At 39.5% G+C, this 23623-nt stretch overlaps 1 protein-coding gene across 1 annotated transcript in view; it reads left to right on the top strand.

Moving 5' to 3' along the window:
* Positions 1–10722, top strand: part of LOC139754514 (DNA-binding protein RFX2-like) — a 291540-nt gene extending 280818 nt beyond the window's left edge. The window contains exons 16-18 of the mRNA XM_071671804.1: positions 920–1122; positions 9057–9210; positions 10310–10722. Of these exons, the coding sequence (XP_071527905.1) occupies positions 920–1122; positions 9057–9210; positions 10310–10438 (486 nt within the window). The 3' untranslated portion in view covers positions 10439–10722. The remainder of the gene's footprint in view (positions 1–919; positions 1123–9056; positions 9211–10309) is intronic.
* The last annotated feature ends 12901 nt before the right edge of the window (positions 10723–23623 follow it).

Consider the following 23623-nt stretch of genomic DNA (forward strand, 5'->3'; position numbering starts at 1 on the left):
AAACCGCTAACACACTCATTTAGCTGCTCCCAAAACACTTGCCTCTCATGATCTTTCTTCTCATGCCCAGGTGCATATGCACCAATAATCACCCACCTCTCTCCATCAACTTTCAATTTTACCCATATTAATCGAGAATTTACTTTCTTACATTCTATGACATACTCCCACAACTCCTGTTTCAGGAGTATTGCTACTCCTTCCCTTGCTCTTGTCCTCTCACTAACCCCTGACTTCACTCCCCAGGTATTTCCAAACCACTCTTCCCCTTTACCCTTGAGCTTCGTTTCACTCAGAGCCAAAACATCCAGGTTCCTTTCCTCAAACATACTACCTATCTCTCCTTTTTTCATATCTTGGTTACATCCACACACATTTAGGCACCCCACTCTGAGCCTTCGAGGAGGATGAGCACTCCCCGCGTGACTCCTTCTTCTGTTTCCCATTTTAGAAAGTTAATACAAGGAGGGGAGGATTTCCGGCCCCCCGCTCCCGTCCCCTCTAGTCGCTTTCTACGACACGCGAGGAATACGTGGGAAGTATTCTTTCACCCCTATCCCCAGGGATAATATACATATATAAACACACACACACACACACACACACACACACACGCACACACACACACACACACACAGACACACACATACATATATATACATATGAAAAATGTAAGAAACATTTTTCATTTTTTGTATGTGTATGTATTGATATGTATATGTGTGTATATGTACGTGTATGGGTGTTTATGTATATATATGTGTATACGAGTGGATGGGCCGTTCTTCATCTGTTTCCTGGTGCTAACTTGCTTACAAGGGAAACATTGATCAAGTATAATATTGATAATAATAAAAAGATGATTTTAATTTTGATAATATCCTTGAGTATTTATAGTACTTCTGTTTCTTTTCCATAGGCATCCTGGGTATGTCAGTGTGATGTTGCTTTGGTAGATCGACTTGAAGAAGATTTTAAATCAACTCTTCAGCAACAAAATAGCCTGGAGCAGTGGGCAGAGTGGTTACAAGCTGTTGTTTCTCAAGTCCTTAGACCGTATGAAGGAAAAGTGGATTTCCCTAAACATGCTCGACAGTTTCTTTTGAAGTGGTCTTTTTACAGGTTAGTACATAACCTCAAAGTTGTTTTTGTACTTAATGAAACACCAGCCTTTGATAGGGAGAGTTAACATATCTCTACATTGAATATGCTCCAAGAGATTGATTTTTTTAGTTTCATGCTGAAATGTTGTGCCATGTCATTCGGACAAGTTTAGTAACTGAACATGAGTTTAATATTTTACATCATTTACCATTCTCTTTCTTTAATCCATGTTTGGTATGATATAGATTTTTAATAAGGAACAGCTGAAGTATCATAATATTTTATTGTCAATAGTGATATGTGCATCTAAATGTGTTTATATTATTGTGCATGGAAATAGGAAAAAAGTTGGAAACAAAGAATTTTCCAGTCTTAAACGAGAATAGCAAACACCTCCAGGTCCCCCCACTTGTTGTTTAACATTTAACATCAAACTTCAAACTGAGTATGGATTTTTGCATTTGATAGATAAGCTAAAGTTAGTGCCCAGCCATCACATTAGACTATACATTCAGCACAACTATTTAGTGTATAGTGAACATCATATTACCCTAAACGACTGGTTACTGAGAGCTGGTTTAGTAATAACAGTGTAAATACAAGTTCATTCCAGTTTTTGAACTCCATGCACCTATTAGCAGTAACTCCAATTCTGGTCACTGTCATCAGTATGAGACAGAATTCTTTTGCACATTCCAGAGTTCGTATAGATATCTTGGACAGGTGTAGCAGTCGACTATTTTGATTACCTTGGAAACTTGTGACACTATAAACCCCAGTTTTTTAATATGATCCAAAATTTTTTCTTTAATTCATGTTGCATTGAGCAGTTTTATTCTCCAGTCATGACCATCTCAGATTTCCTGTATACACATGAAGATCAGCCAAAGCCAGATAATCATCTCTCTCCAGTGCAGTTATCCCTCACAAGCATGAGTTATTCTTTAGGATTATTAGGGTTAGGGCCTTTTAGCCTTCTGTCTGTTTGGTGGTGAATCCTAGCCTTTCTCACATATCACTATCATTTTGACAAGTTAATGGACAATTGTTCATTTTTAGCTCACCCTCAGCCAATCAGAGATCAACCCCATATTCGCTGTTGACAGATCCCATGATTACTAATGGAAGCATGTTGACAATAATAGCTTATGTATGTTGAGAAAAATTGGAAACTCTGCTAAGATCAATGGTTATATGGTGAAATGGGTGAAACTCATAGTCGTATCAGGCCATTCTCTATATTTTTATAGCCCTAGGTAGAATCAGATCACTGGTGATCCATGTGTGACAGAAAAATTTTAGGGAGCAATCACCTTGGCTTCCTTAGAATAATAGTAATGTTTTTTACTCCAACAGTAGAAGTATTAACCAGAAGTGGGATGAACTGATCATATGCTTTGTCAGAAAAGCCAGATATTGTGGCAGTAGCAGATTGTATTTATTTTATTTATTATACTTTGTCGCTGTCTCCCGCGTTAGCGAGGTAGGGCAAGGAAACAGATGAAAGAATGGCCCAACCCACCCACATGCACATGTATATACATACACGTCCACACACACACATATACATACCTATTCATTTCAACGCATACATTTATATACATACACAGACATATACATATATACACATGTACATAACTCATACTTGCTCCCGTCGCCACCCCGTCACACATGAAATTACAACCCCCTCCCTCCACACGCGTGTGAGGTAGCGCTAGGAAAAGACAGCAAAGGCCACATTTACTCACACTCGGTCTTTAGCTGTCATGTATAATGAACCAAAACCATAGCTCATTTTCCACATCTAGGCCCCACAAAACTTTCCATGGTTTACCCCAGACACTTCACATGCCCTAGATATATTTTAAGGAAAAGCACCTGTTAGCTGAGTTTGCAGTTCCAGGTTATGAAATTTTCAGTTACTATCATCTATTCAAGGCAGGTGGCAGGGTCATGCTCTGTGTTTAATTAAGATGGACTGCATGTAAATAAAGTTTGCTAAACTGATATCATTATTTACAATTCATTATACCGGAACATTACGTAGACACGTTAGGAGGTAGTAGTTGGTAGGAACATTGGTTAGGTTCCTCTGGAAACACTTCACCAGAGTTAACCTCTGTTAGTGACCTGTTAAAGGTGAGGCACTAATAGCTTCTTAAGAAACAGCAATGGAGTTCATCAGTTCAGGAGACTTTGGCCTTGAGGGAGTCCTTGGAGGGAGTGGGCATTAGAGGTATGGATAACTAGATACATTGAAATGAGATGTCCAAAATTATTTTTAGGGTATTATATAGACCCCAAACAATACACGGTACAGAATTTTGTGCTGATAACCTTTTCATTTACCAATAGGTCTCCTTTTGTCTTCTTTGCCCATCTACTCTTTTTCTCTTTCTTGTATGTACAATGAAAATTTAACTTGATGTTTATTTCAGTGTAACTGATATTTTCTTCCAATAAACAAAATTTGCTATGAAACCTGCGCTTCTTTCCTGTACTTGATCATGTATACAAAATTCAGTCTTGTATGAAAATACAAGAGGTGGAAGGATGGAGTGAAGGAGATTTTGAGAAATCAGAGCCTGATTATGCAAGAGGGTGAGAGGCAGGCAAGGGATAGAGTGAGTTGGAATGATGTAGTATACCAGGGTTGATGTACTGTCAGTGTACTGAACCAAGCTGTTTTAAATGTCTGGGATTGACCATGGAAGGGTCCATGGGGCCTGGATGTGGATAGGGAGTTGTGGTTTCATTGCATTACACACGACAGTTAGAGACTGAGTGTAAACTAATGTGGCCTTTTTTTGTCTGTTTTCCTGGAGTTAACACTCTGATGCAGTGGGTGGCAATGCTGTTTCCTGTGGGGCAGGGTGGTGCCGGTGATGGATGAAGGCAAGCGAGTATGAACATGTAAATAATTCTTTCTTTCATACTATTCGCCATTTCCCGCGATAGCGAGGTAGCGTTAAGAACAGAGGACTGGGCCTTTGAGGGAATATCCTCACCTGGCCCCCTTCTCTGTTCCTTCTTTTGGAAAATTAAAAAAAAAAAAAAAAACGAGAGGGGAGGATTTCCAGCCCCCCGCTCCCTTCCCTTTTAGTCGCCTTCTACGACACGCAGGGAATACGTGGGAAGCATTCTTTCTCCCCTATCCCCAGGGATGTAAATAATATATGTTATTATTATACTTGGTTGCTGTTTTCCACGTCAGCGAGGTAGCACCAGGAAACAGAAGAACTGCCCATCCACTCATATGCACATATATATACGTAAACGCCCCCTTTTTTTTATATACCCCGTCGCTGTCTCCCGCATCAGCAAGGTAGTGCAAGGAAACAGATGAAAGCATGGCCCAACCCCACCTACATACACATGTATATACATGAATGCCCACACATGCACATATACATACCTATACATTTCAACATATACATGTTGGAAAGGATCACAATTTTGCACGTGATCAAGATATTCCTATCTTTTTCCCCGTGGACTCATAAGAATATAAATACATATATACTCATGTATATATTCATACTTGCTGCCTTCATCCATTCCTGTCACCACCACGCCACACATGAAATGGCACCCCCACTCGCGTACGAGGTAGCGCTAGGAAAAGACAACAAAGGCCACATTCGTTCACACTCAGTCTCTAGCTGTCATGTGTAATGCACCGAAACCACAGCTCCTTTTCCACATCCAGGCTCCACAAAACTTTCCATGGTTTACCCCAGACGCTTCACATCCCCTGGTTCAATCCACTGACAGCACATCAACCCCGGTATACCACATTATTCTAATTCACTCTATTCCTTGCACGCCTTTCACCCTCCTGTATGTTCAGGCCCCGATCGCTCAAAATCTTTTTCACTCCATCCTTCCACCTCCAATTTGGCCTCCCACTTGTCCTTGTTCCCTCCACCTATGACACATATATCATCTTTGTCAATCTTTCCTTACTCATTCTCTCCATGTGACCAAACCATTTCAATACACCCTCTTCTGCTGTCTCAACCCCACTCTTTTTATTACCACACATCTCTCTTACCCTTTCATTATGTACTCGATCAAACCACCTCACACCACATATTGTGCTCAAACATCTCATTTCCAACAATTCACCCTCCTCCACACAACTGTGTTTATGGCCCATGCCTCTAAACCATATAACATTGTTGGAACCATTATTTCTTCAACGCTCCCAGAACCTTCACCCCCTCTCCAACACTGTGACTCACTTCTGCTTCCATGGTTCCATCCTCTGCCAAATCCACTCCCAGATATCTAAAACACATCACTTCCTCCGGTTTTTCTCCATTCAAACTTATCTCCCAGTTTACTTGTCCCTCAACCCTACTGAACCTAATAACCTTGCTCTTATTCACATTTACTCTCAGCTTTCTTCTTTCACACACTTTACCAAACTGAGTCACCAACTTCTGCAGTTTTTCACCTGAATCAGCCACCAGCGCTGTATCATGAACAACAACAAATTACTCACTTCTCAAGCCCTCTCATCCACAACAAACACTGCATACTTGCCCCCCTCTCCAAAACTCTTGCATTCACCTCCCAAAAACCTCATCAATAAACAAATTAAACAACCATAGAGACATCATGCACCCCTGCCGCAAACCAACATTCATTGGGAACCAATCACTTTCCTCTCTTCCTACTCGTACACATGCTTTTCATCCTCAATAGAAACTTTTCACTGCTTCTAGCAACTTACTTCCCACACCATATACTCTTAATACCTTCCACAAAAGCATCTCTATCAACTCTTCATATGCCTTCTCCAGATCCATAAATGCTGCATACAAATCCATCTCTTTTTCTAAGTTTTTCTCACATACACTCTTCAAAGCAAATACCTGATCCACACATCCTCTACCACTCCTGAAACCACACTGCTCTTCCCCAATCTGATGCTCTGTACATGCCTTTACCCTCTCAATTAATACCCTCCCATATAATTTCCCAGGAATACTCAACAAACTTATACCTCTGCAATTTGAACACTCACCTTTATCCCCTTTACCTTTATACAATGGCACTATGCATGCATTCTGCCAATCCTCAGGCACTTCACGATGAACCATACATACATACATTGGATATTCTCACCAACTAGTCAACAACACAGTCACCCCCTTTTATAATAGATTCCACTGCAATACCATCCATACCCACCGCCTTGCCAGCTTTCATCTTCCGCAAAGCTTTCACTACCTCTTCTCTGTCACCAAACCATTCTCCCTGACCCTCTCACTTCACACTCCACCTCGACCAAAACACCCTATATCTGCCAATCTATCGTCAAACACATTCAACAAACCTTCAAAATGCTCATTTCATCACCTCACCTCTCCATTGTTATTACCTCCCCATTAGCCCCCTTCACCGATGTTCCCATTTGTTCTCTTGTCTTACATACATTATTTACCTCCTTCCAGAACATCGTTTTATTCTCCCTAAAATTTAACATTACTTTCTCACCCCAACTCTCATTTGCCCTCTTTTTTTCACCTCTTGCACCTTTCTTGACTTCTGCCTCTTTCTTTTATACATCTCATAGTCATTTGCACTATTTCCCTACAAAAATCATACAAATGCCTCTTTCTTCTCTTTCACTAACAATCTTACTTCTTCAACCCACCTCTCGCTACCCTTTCTAATCGGCCCACCTCCCACCTTTCTCATGCCACAGGCATCTTTTGTGCAAGCCATCACTGCTTCCCTAAATACATCTCATTCCTCCCCAATCCCCTTACGTCATTTGCTCTCACCTTTTTCCATTCTGCTCTCAATCTCTGTTGGTACTTCCTTACACCAGTCTCCTTTCCAAGTTCACTTACTCTCACCACTCTCTTCTACCCAACATTCTCTCTTCTTTTCTGAAAACCTTCACCTTTGTCTCCCCAAGATAAACACCCATACCGGTACATGTACATATAAACATATATACATTTACATACACATACACAGCCATATACATATTTACACACATACATATTCATACTCGCTTGCCTTCATCCATTCATGGTGCCACCCCGCCCCACAGGAAACAGCATCACCAGCCCCTGAGTCAGCAAGGTAGCACCAGGAAAACAGATAAAAAAGGCCACATTCATTCACACTTAAGTCTCTCGCTGTCATATGTAACACACCTAAACCACAACTCCCTCTCCACATCCAGGCCCCATGGTTTACCCGACATTTCCATTGACCATGTCAACCCTGGTATACCACATCATTCCAGTTCACTATATTCTTGGGAGTAGTTATCTTATGGAGGGAGGGTAAGATTGGGTTTGCAGCCTTCTTTCTGGAACAGTTGTCTGTAAGCAATTATTGGAGGGCTATTGTCCAGGGAACAGTTATCCAGTTACCAGGGGCATTGCCCGCTTGGGGATGACCTTGGGTGGTATCAGGTCAGTTTTTCCTGTAGGCATGCTCAGGCTGGCATCAGGTTTGGTTATCTTGAGTGCTGGATATTGTCTAAGAACAGTTGTAATGTTCTTTCTTGGCCTGTAATTTGGTTGTTGATTTTAGCTTTCATTTCACATGTGTAGATTGCTTCGTTCAGTTGTGGTTATGTTTGGTCTTTGCATTACCTTCCTGTTTTGGTGTTGGTGGTGAGATGGTGTCTATTCAGGGAGATGTTATGACATTGCCTTTTATGTTCTATTATTGATCCTTGTTATTGATGTAATGTGAGGTGTTGGCTAAGAGTAGTGCTGGTCATATCAATGTAATTTTTTCAACTGGACATGAGAATTGGTGAATTGCGTTGCTATGTCATGGAGGGTCAGTCTTCTGAGTCAAGTTACTTTTCATGATTAGGTTGCAGGCATTTTGGTTCTTATAGTAGATGGTGTGGTTTAGCTTGCCTTCTCCATTTCAGCATGTGGTATATCTCTTTATAATTCCCATTGGGACCTTATCATCATAGTATGCCAGGGTCATATAGTTGATATAGAACACTTTGTGGGTAATTCCCAACATATAGAAGGTTGCCAACATAGAACCATTCCTAAAAATCTCCAAACTACACAACTTTCCCTGTTCTGGCTCTCTGTACCACTTCTGTCATCAATATCGAAACCTTCTGAAAAACTGATACATAACAGAATAAAACAAAATATTCCACTCTCCTCCACATGACATGGCTTAAGACATATCCTGCATGGCTTCAACCAACCACAGTCCCAGTCCTGCACAGTATTAGTTGGTAGTAGTGTACAGTAATAAAGCATTTGACACTGTTCTATCACCTCCTTACACAAAAGGTACATGACACTACCCTTCACATTATTGACAAAAGTGGTTGGCTAGCTTCATAGCTGGCTGTCAAGTCAGAATTAAACTCTAATTCTCAAGCTCAACAATGAAATTCTCAAAGAATTTTCTCTTTCTCCAGCCCTCTTCATTCTATTCTTACATGGCCTTCCACTACCTCCTGCAGATCATATTGTGAAGATATCCCCATGCTGGTGAACACGTGCGCACACTTTACAGCACCCAAACGCCACAGAAGCAACAACAAATGTGTAACATTACATCACACAGTTGAACAGTGACTCAGCCAGAATAGAAAGTCTACATATCGCTCAGAAGTCTTCAGTTCTCCTTTTGACCCTAGGCATACAAGAATCCAACCTGTACTTTTCCAACCCCTTAAATGGCCAATCACTCCCATTCAACAAAACACCAGCTATCCTTGACATTACCTACGACATATATGTGACATTCATTTCATACATTACAAACATCAGCCACCAAAGCAATAATCAGACAGTAAACCATGCCTCACCTACTTGGTAATTGACTGTATCAAACAACAAACACCTACATTTCTTTTACCTATTTGCGAGTCTGGGGTAGCACCAGGGACACACGAAGAATGGCCTAATTTGCCTTTACAAGAACATTATACTTTACAGTTCGATGGTGATTCGAGACCTCACCCTGCGCAGTGCAGCCTCATTTGGGTCCTTCCATCTGATTCGACTTTTATATGACGAATACATGTTCTATTTGGTAGAACATCGGGTAGCATCCTCCTTAGGTCTAACCCCAATTGCTGTCATATCTCAGGTTAGTAATCTTTAAAGGTAAACCTTGCATGCTCAAACTTTACCACAGGATAACAAGAAAAACTTTGTTCCCTAATACTTATGGTATTATTATACAGTCCAGGACCCCTTTTATAGGGCTCCTACATCTTCAAGGCTGCACTTCATGCAGAAAGAGAGAAATGCTGGACTCCTTTGGACTGAGAAGGTCCTTACTGAGACTCCATTCCCCTCTATATGATACAGCATTGTAGAAGGTGTGAGAAAGAGGTATGGTAGGGAAGCACAGTCTTAACAGAGAGCTGACCAGAGTGTTTTGAAAATGATTCAGCCATATGGAAAGGATGAAAGAAAGACTGACAAAGAAGATATACTTGTTAGAAGTGGAGGGAACAAGGGGAAAGGGGAGACTAAGAAGATGAAAGTACATAATGAAGAAGCCTTTGGGGTATTGTGGTGAATGATGTGCTTGGGACAGAATAAATTGGTTCAGTGTGATACTGTACATCGGAAGTATTTTGCTATCTGTGGACACAACTAGAGTATATGAAGCTGTCAAAGCAAACTATTGAGTAGTGCATGGAGTATGGCTATAGGTGAATAGGTGGTATGCATTTATTATAATGCATTATACTTGTCATCTAGAGAGACAGTGTGCGTAAATGAGGCCACTGTTCGTTTGTTTCTGACACTGCCATGCTAAGATGGGAGAGGCAGTTAGCTGCATGTAAGAAGAATAAAAACATTATATTTTGTAGGCCTTATTTTTGCTCCATAGACATCAGATAGATATCAGAAGTAGCAGAGAAATGATGAACATGTTTGATAATTCCTAGACTAACTAGTAGGGTAGATATGATTATCTGTTTGTGTATTAGATTTGCACAACCATCTGACAACCATGTCTGTCACTAAACACCTCATTTTTCTAAACTCTTATCATCTTCAGTTACCATTACTGTATTTATCTTATGATAATGATATTGTAATCTTTTTATCCCCTTTTGAATAACAGAATTGTGATAGATTATCGAATATTATTGAAATAATTCGTACTTTTATGAAAATTTAGAAGTCTTGTTATTTCATAGCCATAAAATGAATGCACATTACTTCTTTAGGGCTTAGGAGGCAACAAGACAAATGACTCCAACGACTACGTAGTTTACAATGGTGACAGCACAACTCACCACAGGTCTGAGGATGGTATTCTCCCAGCATTCAAGCGGCTTAAATATGAAACTTCGTAACTGTTTCACAATGATGACGCTGAAAATGAGTGCTATGTGTAGTATTGCTGTGTCATATATCTAAGGTTTTTAAGTATATTTTTGGATGAAGGCAATCAAAAATGTAGAAGACTATGGTATGGCCTGTATATAATATGTATAAGAACTTCATTACAAACAAAATTTTAAAACAAGATAATGTAAATAATAAACACATAAAGTATATTAATGAAAGAAGGGCAATACTCTGATCAGAATTTAAAAGCATATCTAGTCAGTATTACTGAATGACAGTGTTTCCCGTTAAGGTTACTTATTATTGATGTCAAACTGAAAAACATTATAGTTTAAATTGTGTGTTAATTTTAGAGTAATTGAAATTAGGATTTTAATGTGATGAAATTAAACTTGTTTGATAATGTGCAAAAGCCATATTTATAACAGAAATTTTAATCTAGTCATGGGTATTATAATTTCTATTTCCATACAGATTTTAGTGGGCTATTTTCCACAGATTTATGTTAGAGTATACACAAATAATGACTGCAAATGCAGCTTGTCTGCACTGGGTCCATATTATGTATAACTAGAGATAATATATATTGAAATACTGTTTGTGCCAGAGAACTGTAGTACTAGATTGAGAATTAGGATGACAGAATGTGGTACTACAGAGCCTGCTGTTACTAAGGTTTTGACATACGAGTAACAGGACTTGAAACATTTGAGTGCTTTTATATAACTATGTCAGTAGTATCCTGCACTCCAGGGAAGTTTTTCTGTTAGTTGTTTCAGAGAAGTTGTGCATTTCTATTTTTATACAAAAAGGAACAACTGATACACAGTGGGATGGTGCTGGTGGCCATTACTGTTAGTTTTCTCTAAACCAGACTAGGACTAAGACGCAACACTTGCCTGTAGGTGAACTATGCTCACATCTTGGGAAGTGGGTTTACCAGCCTTTGATATACATTAGATCATGATGAGTCATTTGATGCTGATGTTTGCCACGTCCATGAAAACAAGTATTGGTGATACAGTAGTATCAGGTGATGATTTGTACAGAAGAACAGTGTTTAAGACACTGCACAGGCGTGTTGTGTCTGCCTATCCTGGAACTGAACCCTCCGAGCCAACCCTCTCCTGCGGGTAGATTGGACAGCAGGAAGTACATTGCCTGCTCACCAGGCAAACTGGCATTCTTCCTGTGTGTTGTTGCTTTGCTCAATGTCTCCATCCAGTGTGCAAGTCTTTGGAGGAAGTGCAGCGGGACCCCTCCAGGGCTCAGTTAGGAAATGAGTAATACTTTTTTCTTTTTAGTTTTCACTATCTAGTGATTGGATTGAGAGAATAATGTAGCTGTCAAGTTGGTATGGTGATATGTAAACTGTATTGGAAGTGTTGGAGGACTGTGTACTAGACAGTATTATAGCCATGTGGTATGTAGCTTGGTGGCCAGGACAGGACAAGAGACACTTGTGTGCATCAGAGCACTGATGACTCCCTTATTAAAGTGGGTGTATCCGTGTGTTGTTTAGCACTGCGTGGCTTCCATAGTCCCATGGTCTGTCCTGGCCTGACTGAGTAAGGTGCCATTTTACATTATTTGCAGTGGGTATTTTGGGATAAAATTTTGGGTGTTACTCATCATTCTTGTGTAGGAATCATGACAATAAATCTAAATGCTGTTGACATCACTTTGATTTACATTTATTTCAACTCTATGAAAACAACCTACTGACTTGAGTAGATAACATTCATGTACAGATTCTTCTTATTTAAATGTAATAGACTCACTTCATAGTACCTGTTAAGAGTTACATTGTTATTTTCAGAATATCTTTTTTAGCTATGTAAATTATCATATATATAACAAATATTCAGGCATATAAAGCTCCATCCACATTGACAATGATGATTAATGCCCACTGGAAATACTTCTGTGTTGAATGTGATACTCTGTCGTAGGTTTGCCAAGCCTTTTGTTAATATATAAACTGGCTTGGATGATAAGGTCTGTGGACCAAGATTATAGATGTTTTTGTGTGCCTACTTCTGAAGATTACTCAACTTACAGCTAAGTCAACTACAGCTTGCCAATTAACACGTGTGATCATAAAACTGTACTCCCAAGAATTTGTCAGTGTGCCTGTCTCCTCTGCACTGTTTGATACCCACGAGTGACTTGCTGGTACAAATATTATCCCTAACCAAGTTCACAACCAACAAGTGGTCACAATTTGCTTTTTGTATAATAATGTTAAGTAGTATATGTATTGACTGATAATTTGTAATAATTTATGAATACATGTGTTGGGATGTAACAAATATATTTTCATTAAGTCATAACCAGCTTCCTTGTTGTACATGAGAGGCATATGTTTGATGTGCCATCCCTACACACAGTATGATTTATTTCAGTGTATTTAATGACGGATTGATTGCAGTCAGTCTCTGACAGTGATCTTACCTGTTGTTCCATGTATATGTTTAGTAATTCTGTAATTTGTGTTAGTGTGAAGTGAAGTTGCAAGCTGTGATAATTGCACAGAATTACAGTTTATAATAAATTATTCATTATACATCCATAGGACCCCTTTTATGGGGTTTCTGAAGCTTCAGTGCTTGACTCCAAGTAGCAACAGGGTATTGATGGACTCCTTTAAAATGAGTAGTACATCAAGGAGACAGTACTCCTTTTTGTAAATTGACGATGATACAACCTCACCAAAGGTGGCTGTTCACTTGTAGTGTAATCGCTCACTGGTGGTATCTGTAGAAGAAAGGAATGAGCTCCTGGGGCAGGAAGGTAGGTAAGTAGGTATGGGGAGATAAGAGAGAAATGATGGTGAAAGCCTTGTGGAAGATGAAAGTGGCAAGGCTGTGGGATTGGATGGTATTGGAATTGAATTTATTTGGAAATCTGGTGACTGTGTTGTTCATTGGTTGGTAAGGATATTCACTGTATGTATGGATCATAGTGCAGTGCCTGAGGATTGGCAGAATTGCATGTATAAGTGCTATTGTATAAAGGCAAAAGGGATAAAGGTAAGTGTTCAAACCACAGAGGTATAAGTTTGTTTCGTATATTTGGGAAGTTGTATGGGAGGGTATTGATGGAGCAGGTGTAGGCATATACTGAGCCTCAGATGGGGAGGAGCAGTGTGGTTTCAGAGGTGGTAGAGGATGTGTGGATCAGGTGTTTACTTTGAAAAATGTGTGTGAGATATACTTAGAAAAATAGATGAATTTGTATGTGGCATTTATGGATTTGGAGAAGGCATATGATAGGGTTGATAGAGATACTTTGTGGAAGGTTTTAATAATATATGATGTGGGAGGTAAGCTTCTAGAAATAGAAATAGAGATACTTTGTGGAAGGTTTTGATAATATGATGTGGGAGGTAAGCTTCTAGAAATTGAAAAGTTTTTAGCAAGGGTATAAGGCATGTGTACAAGTAGGGAGAGAGAAAAGTGTATGGTTCCCAGTGATGGTTGGTTTGCAGGAGAGTTGTGTGATGTCACCATGGTTGTTTAATTTGTTTATGGACTGGGTGGTGGCAGAGGTAAATGCAAGTCTTGGAAAGAGGGACAAGTGACCAATCTGTTAGGGATGAGAGTGCCTAGGAAGTGAGTCAGTTGTTGTTTGCCAATAATGCAGCACTTGTGGCAGATTCGAGTGAGAAATTGCAAAAGTTGGTGACTGAGTTTGGAAGTATGTGAAAACAGAAAGAGTAAATGTGAATAAAAGCAAGGTTATTAGGTTCAGCAGAGTTGAGTGACAAGTTAGTTTAGATGTAAGTTTGATTGGAGGAAGCGAAGTGTTTTAGATTTCTTGGAGTGGACTCGGCAGTGAATGGAACCATGGAAGCAGAAGTGAGCCTCAGGGTGAGGGAGGGGGCAAAGGTTTTTGGATTGATGGAGAATGTGTAGAAAGAATTTTATCTCCGAAGGCAAAATTGGGTATGTTTGAAGGAATAGTAGTTTCAACATTATATGGTTGAAAGGTATGGGCTATAGATAGGGTTGTGCAGAGGATGTTGGATGAGTTAGAAATGAAATGTTTGAGGACAGTATGTGGTGTGAGGTGGTTTGATCGAGTAAGTAATGAAAGGGCACGAGAGGTGTTTGGAAATAAAAAGATCATGGTAGAGAGAGCAGAAGAGGATGTGTTCAAATGGTGTGGACATATGGAGAGAATGAATGAGGAAAGGTTGACAAAGAGGATATAAGTCAGGAATGGAGGGAACAATGAGAGCTGGGAGACTGAATTGGAAATGGAAGGATGGCATAAAAAAGATTTTGAGTGATTGGGGCCTGAACATGCTGGAAGGTGAAAGTTGTACACAGAATAGAGTGAATTGGAACAATGTGGTATACTGGGGTCAACATGCCATCAGTAAACCATGGGAAGGTCTGTAGGGCTTGGATGTGGACAGAGAGCTGTGGTTTTAGTGCATTACACATGGCAGCTAGAGACTGGATGTGGGTGAATGCAGCCTTTTTTTTTTTTTTTTTTTTTTTTTTTTTTTTTTTTTTCAAATGTGGGAAAAGGCAATCAAGTATGAAAAACAAAAAAAAAAATATCTTTTCTTTCTTTTAAACTATCCGCCATTTCCCGCATTAGCGAGGTAGCATTAAGAACAGAGGACTGGGCCTTTGTGGAATATCCTCACCTGGCCCCCCTCTGTTCCTTCTTTTGGAAAATTAAAAAAAAAAAAAAAAAAAAAAAAAAAGAAAAAAAAAAAAACGAGAGGGGAGGATTTCCAGCCTCCTGCTCCCTCCCCTTTTAGTCGCCTTGTACGACACGCAGGGAATACGTGGGAAGTATTCTTCATCCCCTATATATATATATATATATATATATATATATATATATATATATATATATATATATATATATATGTATATATATATATTTTTTTTTTTTTTTTCATACTATTTGCTATCTCCCGCTATAGCGAGGTAGCGTTAAGAACAGAGGACTGGGCCTTTGAGGGAATATCCTCACCTGGACCTCTTCTCTGTTCCTTCTTTTTGGGAAAAAAAAAAGAATACTTCCCACATATTCCCTGCGTGTCGTAGACGGCGACTAAAAGGGAAGGGAGCGGGGGGCTGGAAATCCTCCCCTCTTGTTTTTTTTTTCTTTTTTTTTTTTTCATACTATCCGCCATTTCCCGCGACAGCGAGGTAGCGTTAAGAACAGAGGACTGGGCCTTTGAGGAAATATCCTCACCTGGCCCTCTTCTCTGTTCCTTCTTTTGGAAAATTATATATATATATATATATATATATATATATATATATATATATATATATATATATATATTTTATTTTTTTTTTATTATACTTTGTCGCTGTCTCCCGCGTTTGCGAGGTAGCGCAAGGAAACAGACGAAAGAAATGGCCCAACCCACCCCCATACACATGTATATACATACGTCCACACACACAAATATACATACCTACACAGCTTTCCATGGTTTACCCCAGACGCTTCACATGCCCTGATTCAATCCACTGACAGCACGTCAACCCCGGTACACCACATCGCTCCAATTCACTCTATTCCTTGCCCTCCTTTCACCCTCCTGCATGTTCAGGCCCCGATCACACAAAATCTTTTTCACTCCATCTTTCAACCTCCAATTTGGTCTCCCTCTTCTCCTCGTTCCCTCCACCTCCGACACATATATCCTCTTGGTCAATCTTTCCTCACTCATTCTCTCCATGTGACAAAACCATTTCAAAACACCCTCTTCTGCTCTCTCAACCACGCTCTTTTTATTTCCACACATCTGTCTTACCCTTACGTTACTTACTCGATCAAACCACCTCACACCACACATTGTCCTCAAACATCTCATTTCCAGCACATCCATCCTCCTGCACACCACCATATATATATATTTATATATTAAGGGAGTGGGGGCTGGAAATCCCCCTCTCTCATTTTTAGTTGTCCAAAAGAAGAAACAGAGGAGGGGGCCAAGTGAGGATATTCCCTTCAAGGCTCAGCCCTCTGTTCTTAACGCTACCTCGCTAATGCGGGAAATGGCGAATGGTACGAAAAAAGAAATTATACATTATCCCTGGGGATAGGGGAGAAAGAATACTTCCCACGTATTCCCTGCATGTTGTAGAAGGCGACTAAAAGGGAAGGGAGTGGGGGGGCTGGAAATCCTCCCCTCTCGTTTTTAATTTTCCAAAAGAAGGAACAGAGAAGGGGGCCAAGTGAGGATATTCCCTCAAAGGCTCAGTCTTCTGTTCTTAACACTTCCTCACTAATGCAGGAAATGGTGAATAGTTTAAAAAAAAAATTATATATTTATAGAGAGAGAAGTGTTGCTGAGTTCCGCCTACAGGAGGTTACCATGCAAGTGAAAAGTCACCTTTGGCAAGGCTGTATCAGTGGGAGTATGGTCTCATAAAAAATTTTAACTTCAAAGGAATCTACATTTACCTGCTACAGGAAGTAGTTCAGGTGTGAGCTGCAGGAGCTTTTAGAGGGGTAATTATATTTTTTTTCTCTTCTTCTTCTTCATACCTGATTGCCATTTCATATATATATATATATATATATATATATATATATATACCACATCGCTCCAATTCACTCTATTCTTTGCCCTCCTTTCACCCTCCTGCATGTTCAGGCCCCGATCTCACAAAATCTTTTTCACTCCATCTTTCCACCTCCAATTTGGTCTCCCTCTTCTCCTCGTTCCCTCCACCTCCGACACATATATCCTCTTGGTCAATCTTTCCTCACTCATTCTCTCCATGTGACCAAACCATTTCAAAACACCCTCTTCTTCTCTCTCAACCACGCTCTTTTTATTTCCACACATCTCTCTTACCCTTACGTTACTTACTCGATCAAACCACCTCACACCACACATTGTCCTCAAACATCTCATTTCCAGCACATCCATCCTCCTGCGCACAACTCTATCCATAGTCCACGCCTCGCAACCATACAACATTGTTGGAACCACTATTCCTTCAAACATACCCATTTTTGCTTTCCGAGATAATGTTCTCGAGTTCCACACATTCTTCAAGGCTCCCAGGATTTTTGCCCCCTCCCCTACCCTATGATCCACTTCCGCTTCCATGGTTCCATCCGCTGCCAGATCCACTCCCAGATATCTAAAACACTTTACTTCCTCCAGTTTTTCTCCATTCAAACTTACCTCCCAATTGACTTGACCCTCAACCCTACTGTACCCAATTACCTTGCTCTTATTCACATTTACTCTTAACTTTCTTCTTTCACACACTTTACCAAACTCAGTCACCAGCTTCTGCAGTTTCTCACATGAATCAGCCACCAGCGCTGTATCATCAGCAAACAACAACTGACTCACTTCCCAAGCTCTCTCATCCCCAACAGACTTCATACTTGCCCCTCTTTCCAAAACTCTTGCATTCACCTCCCTAAAAACCCCATCCATAAACAAATTAAACAACCATGGAGACATCACACACCCCTGCCGCAAACCTACATTCACTGAGAACCAATCACTTTCCTCTCTTCCTACATGTACACATGCCTTACATCCTCGATAAAAACTTTTCACTGCTTCTAACAACTTGCCTCCCACACCATATATTCTTAATACCTTCCACAGAGCATCTCTATCAACTCTATCATATGCCTTCTCCAGATCCATAAATGCTACATACAAATCCATTTGCTTTTCTATGTATGTAGCATTTATCTATATATATATTTTTTTTTTTTGCTTTGTCGCTGTCTCCCGCATTTGCGAGGTATATATATATATATATATATATATATATATATATATATATATATATATATATATATATATATATATATATATATATATAAGTTTGTTGAGTATTCCTGGTAAATTATATGGGAGGGTATTGATTGAGAGGGTGAAGGCATGTACAGAGCGTCAGATTGGGGAAGAGCAGTGTGGTTTCAGAAGTGGTAGAGGATGTGTGGATCAGGTGTTTGCTTTGAAGAATGCAAACGCGGGAAACAGCGACAAAGCCTGGATGTGGAAAGGGAGCTGTGGTTTCGGTGCATTATTACATGACAGCTAGAGACTGTGAGTGTGAATGAATGGGGCCTTTGTTGTCTTTTCCTAGCGCTACCTCGCACACATGAGGGGGGAGGGTGTTGTTATTCCATGTGTGGCGGGGTGGCAGTGGGAATGAATAAAGGCAGACAGTATGAATTATGTTTATGTGTGTGTGTATATATATATGTATGTATACATTGAGATGTATAGGTATGTATATGTGCTGTGTGGGGACGTGTATGTATGTACATGTGTATGTGGGTGGGTTGAGTCATTCTTTTTTTTTTTTTTTTTTTTTTTTCTTTCCAAAAGAAGAAACAGAGAAGGGGGCCAGGTGAGGATTTTCCCTCTAAGGCCCAGTCCTCTGTTCTTAACGCTACCTCGCAAATGCGGGAAATGGCGAATTGTATGAAAAAAAAATATATATATATATATTTTTTTTTTTTGCCGCTGTCTCCCGCGTTTGCAAGGTAGCGCAAGGAAACAGACGAAAGAAATGGCCCAACCCACCCCCATACACATGTATATACATACGTCCACACACGCAAATATACATACCTACACAGCTTTCCATGGTTTACCCCAGACGCTTCACATGCCTTGATTCAATCCACTGACAGCATGTCAACCCCGGTATACCACATCGCTCCAATTCACTCTATTCCTTGCCCTCCTTTCACCCTCCTGCATGTTCAGGCCCCGATCACACAAAATCTTTTTCACTCCATCTTTCCACCTCCAATTTGGTCTCCCTCTTCTCCTCGTTCCCTCCACCTCCGACACATATATTCTCTTGGTCAATCTTTCCTCACTCATTCTCTCCATGTGCCCGAACCATTTCAAAACACCCTCTTCTGCTCTCTCAACCACGCTCTTTTTATTTCCACACATCTCTCTTACCCTTACGTTACTTACTCGATCAAACCACCTCACACCACACATTGCCCTCAAACATCTCATTTCCAGCACATCCATCCTCCTGCGCACAACTCTATCCATAGCCCACGCCTCACAACCATACAACATTGTTGGAACCACTATTCCTTCAAACATACCCATTTTTGCTTTCCGAGATAATGTTCTCGACTTCCACACATTCTTCAAGGCTCCCAGAATTTTCGCCCCCTCCCCCACCCTATGATCCACTTCCGCTTCCATGGTTCCATCCGCTGCCAGATCCACTCCCAGATATCTAAAACACTTCACTTCCTCCAGTTTTCCTCCATTCAAACTCACCTCCCAATTGACTTGACCCTCAACCCTACTGTACCTAATAACCTTGCTCTTATTCACATTTACTCTTAACTTTCTTCTTTCACACACTTTACCAAACTCAGTCACCAGCTTTTGCAGTTTCTCACATGAATCAGCCACCAGCGCTGTATCATCACCGAACAACAACTGACTCACTTCCCAAGCTCTCTCATCCCCAACAGACTTCATACTTGCCCCTCTTTCCAAAACTCTTGCATTCACCTCCCTATCCTTTTGTTATCAACTTAGTACAATATGATATGGACTTTGACAAATATCTGCATGTATCTCTTTTAAGCCTTTCTCTTGTTTGTAAATATATTTTCTTTTTCATTTCTGGTCATATGCTGTCACAGAGTGCAACTTTATTTCATCCTTATTTATGTTCAGTGTGACACAGGCAAAGAACAGGATTAATAAAAAGAAAGCCGTTAACATCAGGATAAGAAAATGAGGTCACAGTGGCAGTGGTCATGGTTGGCAAGAAAATTATTATGCTGTGCAAATAAATTTCAATTAAAAGAGTGAGACTGTGGTATTAAAAGTACTTAGAGTTTCACAAGCCAATATTAGCCATTGTCAGGCAGGTGACCCCAGTTGACCCTGTTGTGTTGCTGACCCATGTCTCAGTGTAGTTCAGAATGAGTAAAAGATAATATGTTTTGTATGTTTGTTTTGTATAATGTATGATTAAACAAGGAAATATTTTGTCTTTGTTTCATTTACCCTAAACTAGTTACATTAACATTCAGCATGAAAAAGATGCATAACAGCATTCATGTGGCAGTATGTTTTGACACCAGAGAAAAACGATAATGCCAATGTCAGTGTAACTAATGTGGAACTTGGTAAGTTTGATTTGTGGATGACTGATTAATTAGTCCTTGCTTTATTGTGATAGCATTACCATGGAAGATAAGCTTGTCAAAACTAGTTTTTTCCATCGTGTCCATTTTTCCCATATGAACCTGCTTGTCATTTCAAATTTGAGTTCGTAAATGCTTTGAAACAAAATTTATTTCCAAATTTCTTTAATCACTATCTGTCACCTATTTGGGTACCCTTTCATGTAAATGGATTCCTTATACCAAAATTACAGTCTAGATATATGTTGTTAAAAGTAATCAGAATTATTACAGTGCTGAACAGTTAAAGATAAGCATTTCAAAATTCTATGTAGCCAGAAAATAATTTTGTATACTCCACATCACTGCAAGTGAGAATTGCCCTGTCCTTCATAAGTGAAGCCAAAGCATGCAGTCTTGCTGATGGTAGTTCTGAGAACAGACTCGGTAAGGTCTCCCCTGCAACCTTTAATTGTTATTCATATGAAATATACGAGCAAGCACCCTGAATCATTTTGCATCTGAAGTATTGTAGCTGTGAATATAAGGGAAAAATGTAAGTTAAGTTCACATCCAAACAGGAGACAAGGAATGATGGGACTGAATTTTGAGAAATTTTTCAGAGGAGTAGTCTTATTATAAAAGGCTTTAATGAATGAACAGAAGAGAAAGAATTAATTGTACAACCCTAGGACCTCTCTGATGGGGCTTCTGCTACTTCCAGGCTGCACTGCAATTACTAACAAGGAAACAATGAATGCCTAGAGAGCTAGAAGTTCCTCCTGGAGACTACTCCTTTTCTTGATTTGATGGTGATAGTTTCATGAGGGTGACTTTCCATTCACTTGGTAACCACATGTAGGTGGAATCCAGTACACTGAAGGGAAAGACTGAGAGGAAGATGCAATGAATGCTGGAAGGTGTGATGAAAAATAGGTAAAAGAGGGATGAGTAGAAACTAGAAGATTTATGTGAGCAGATGGAACAGTTGCATGAAAAGTTATATATTGATGTCTATGTGGGAATTAGACTGTTGAAAGGAGCAATTAGGGTTAGTTTTGTTGTTGGCTATGCATCACCATGTAACAGAATGAAGTAAGAGATACTTTTTGAGTACCTTAGGTCAAATGTGGAGCCCATTGAGGGTGAGAAATAATTATTTCACTGAGCAACATTAATGCAAAGGTATAAAGTAAAATGGTGAAAGGGGTATTATTAGAGTTGAATAATGTACATAGAATATTTTGAAATTTTACTTGTAGTTTATATCATGAAAGTAGGGAAAAAGCAAACGATGCTTTACTCCTTTCTTTTCTGTCATAATTGTTCAGTGTTTCCCATCTCAGTAAGATAAGTGCCAAAAATGAAAAGAAAAAAGGCTTCACTTGCTCATATCCATTTTTTATCTCATGTAATGCAAGGAAACCACCGCTTAATATGCCATATTCCCTGGTTCAGTTCATTATAAGCACATCAACCCCTATATACCACATCACTCCAATTTATCTTTCACACTTGCATATTCAAGCCCTGAGCACTCAAAATCTTTCTCACTCCATCATTCCATCTCCAGTTTGTTCTCCCCCTTCTTTTTGTCCCCAGAGTTTAAAGCAGACCAGCTTCTCAACTTTTGACCTCAAAACCTGACAAGGTTCTCCTGTGCTGCACCATATATTTTTCTTTACCTTCTCCTGTAGATAATTATAAATGGTTCATTGAATTAGCTACAGCCAGACTGAAATGTGTAGAGAAGATACATATAATGTGGACAGGGGAACTATAAAAAGAGGAAGCCATACTTCCAAGAATTAACTGTTTGATTGCCTCCACCATTGGTTAGCCTGCAAGGTAACTGGCAAGACCCTGTATCACATGATTAGCCATTTGTGACGTTTGTTTCTTCCCATGCTCCAAGAAGCATCGGAACTTTTTATACTCGTGTCTTTCCTAACAGCCATGAACTTCCCTTTATTATTATTATTATTATTATTATTATTATTAACCAAGAATTAACTGTTTGATTGCCTCCACCATTGGTTAGCCTGCAAGGTAACTGGCAAGACCCTGTATCACATGATTAGCCATTTGTGACGTTTGTTTCTTCCCATGCTCCAAGAAGCATCGGAACTTTTTATACTCGTGTCTTTCCTAACAGCCATGAACTTCCCTTTATTACATCCTCATAAAACTTTTCACTGCTTCTAACAACTTGCCTCCCACACCATATATTCTTATTATTATTATTATTATTATTATTATTATTATTATTATTATTATAATTATTATCCTTTTCTCCAGTTTTTTTAGTTTCTTTAGTCCATATTTCTTTTTTTAAATTAAGGCTTGGCCTTAGTAAGACCTTTCTTGTCATTCAGGGCCAACAAGAGGAATTTTATCTGGGGGTACAAAGTTTCTTTCAGTTCTCCTTTTCTTTTCCATTAGATCCTGTTTGTATCCAGCACGGTATTATGCCTTGAGTTGTAACGCCAAAAAAAAAGTTGATTTTCTGCATTTTCTGAGATTCCAGGATATGCCTGGGTACAATGTACCCCCTGCGCCCCCATCTCTGAGGCCCTGGGAGTTGTTTGACAAGCATTTAACAAATCTATTAAAATCATTTTTCTCTATTTTTATGTTTCTTCTCTTCCAGTTGTCTCTTCCATAACTTCCTTGATGATTTCACCCGCACAGATATGGCACAACCAGACATACCACACACCAATCTTACTCTAATGTGAACAACAAAGTTTTCTGTTTCCTTGTCTGTTTATCAAACACATGACCTATCGTTCTTGCTAAAAATTTCTTATCTCAATCAGTTTCCCTTCTCAACACATCAAGGTACTTATTTTCAACATCAATTCCTCTCCAAAAATGTATGTCTTTTTGCCATGCAATTAATTCTTTATCCTTGCCAACTACATTAAGGAGACATACCTTATAGTTTTTGTAATAATCCTTCACACATTTTTCATTGTATATAGGTGTAATTATTGTATTCGCCTAATCCTTTAATGTTTTCATTAAATTTCTAAATTTACTTTTTTTTC

Source organism: Panulirus ornatus, chromosome 17 (genome assembly GCF_036320965.1).
Source record: "Panulirus ornatus isolate Po-2019 chromosome 17, ASM3632096v1, whole genome shotgun sequence".
Lineage (NCBI taxonomy): Eukaryota > Metazoa > Arthropoda > Malacostraca > Decapoda > Palinuridae > Panulirus > Panulirus ornatus.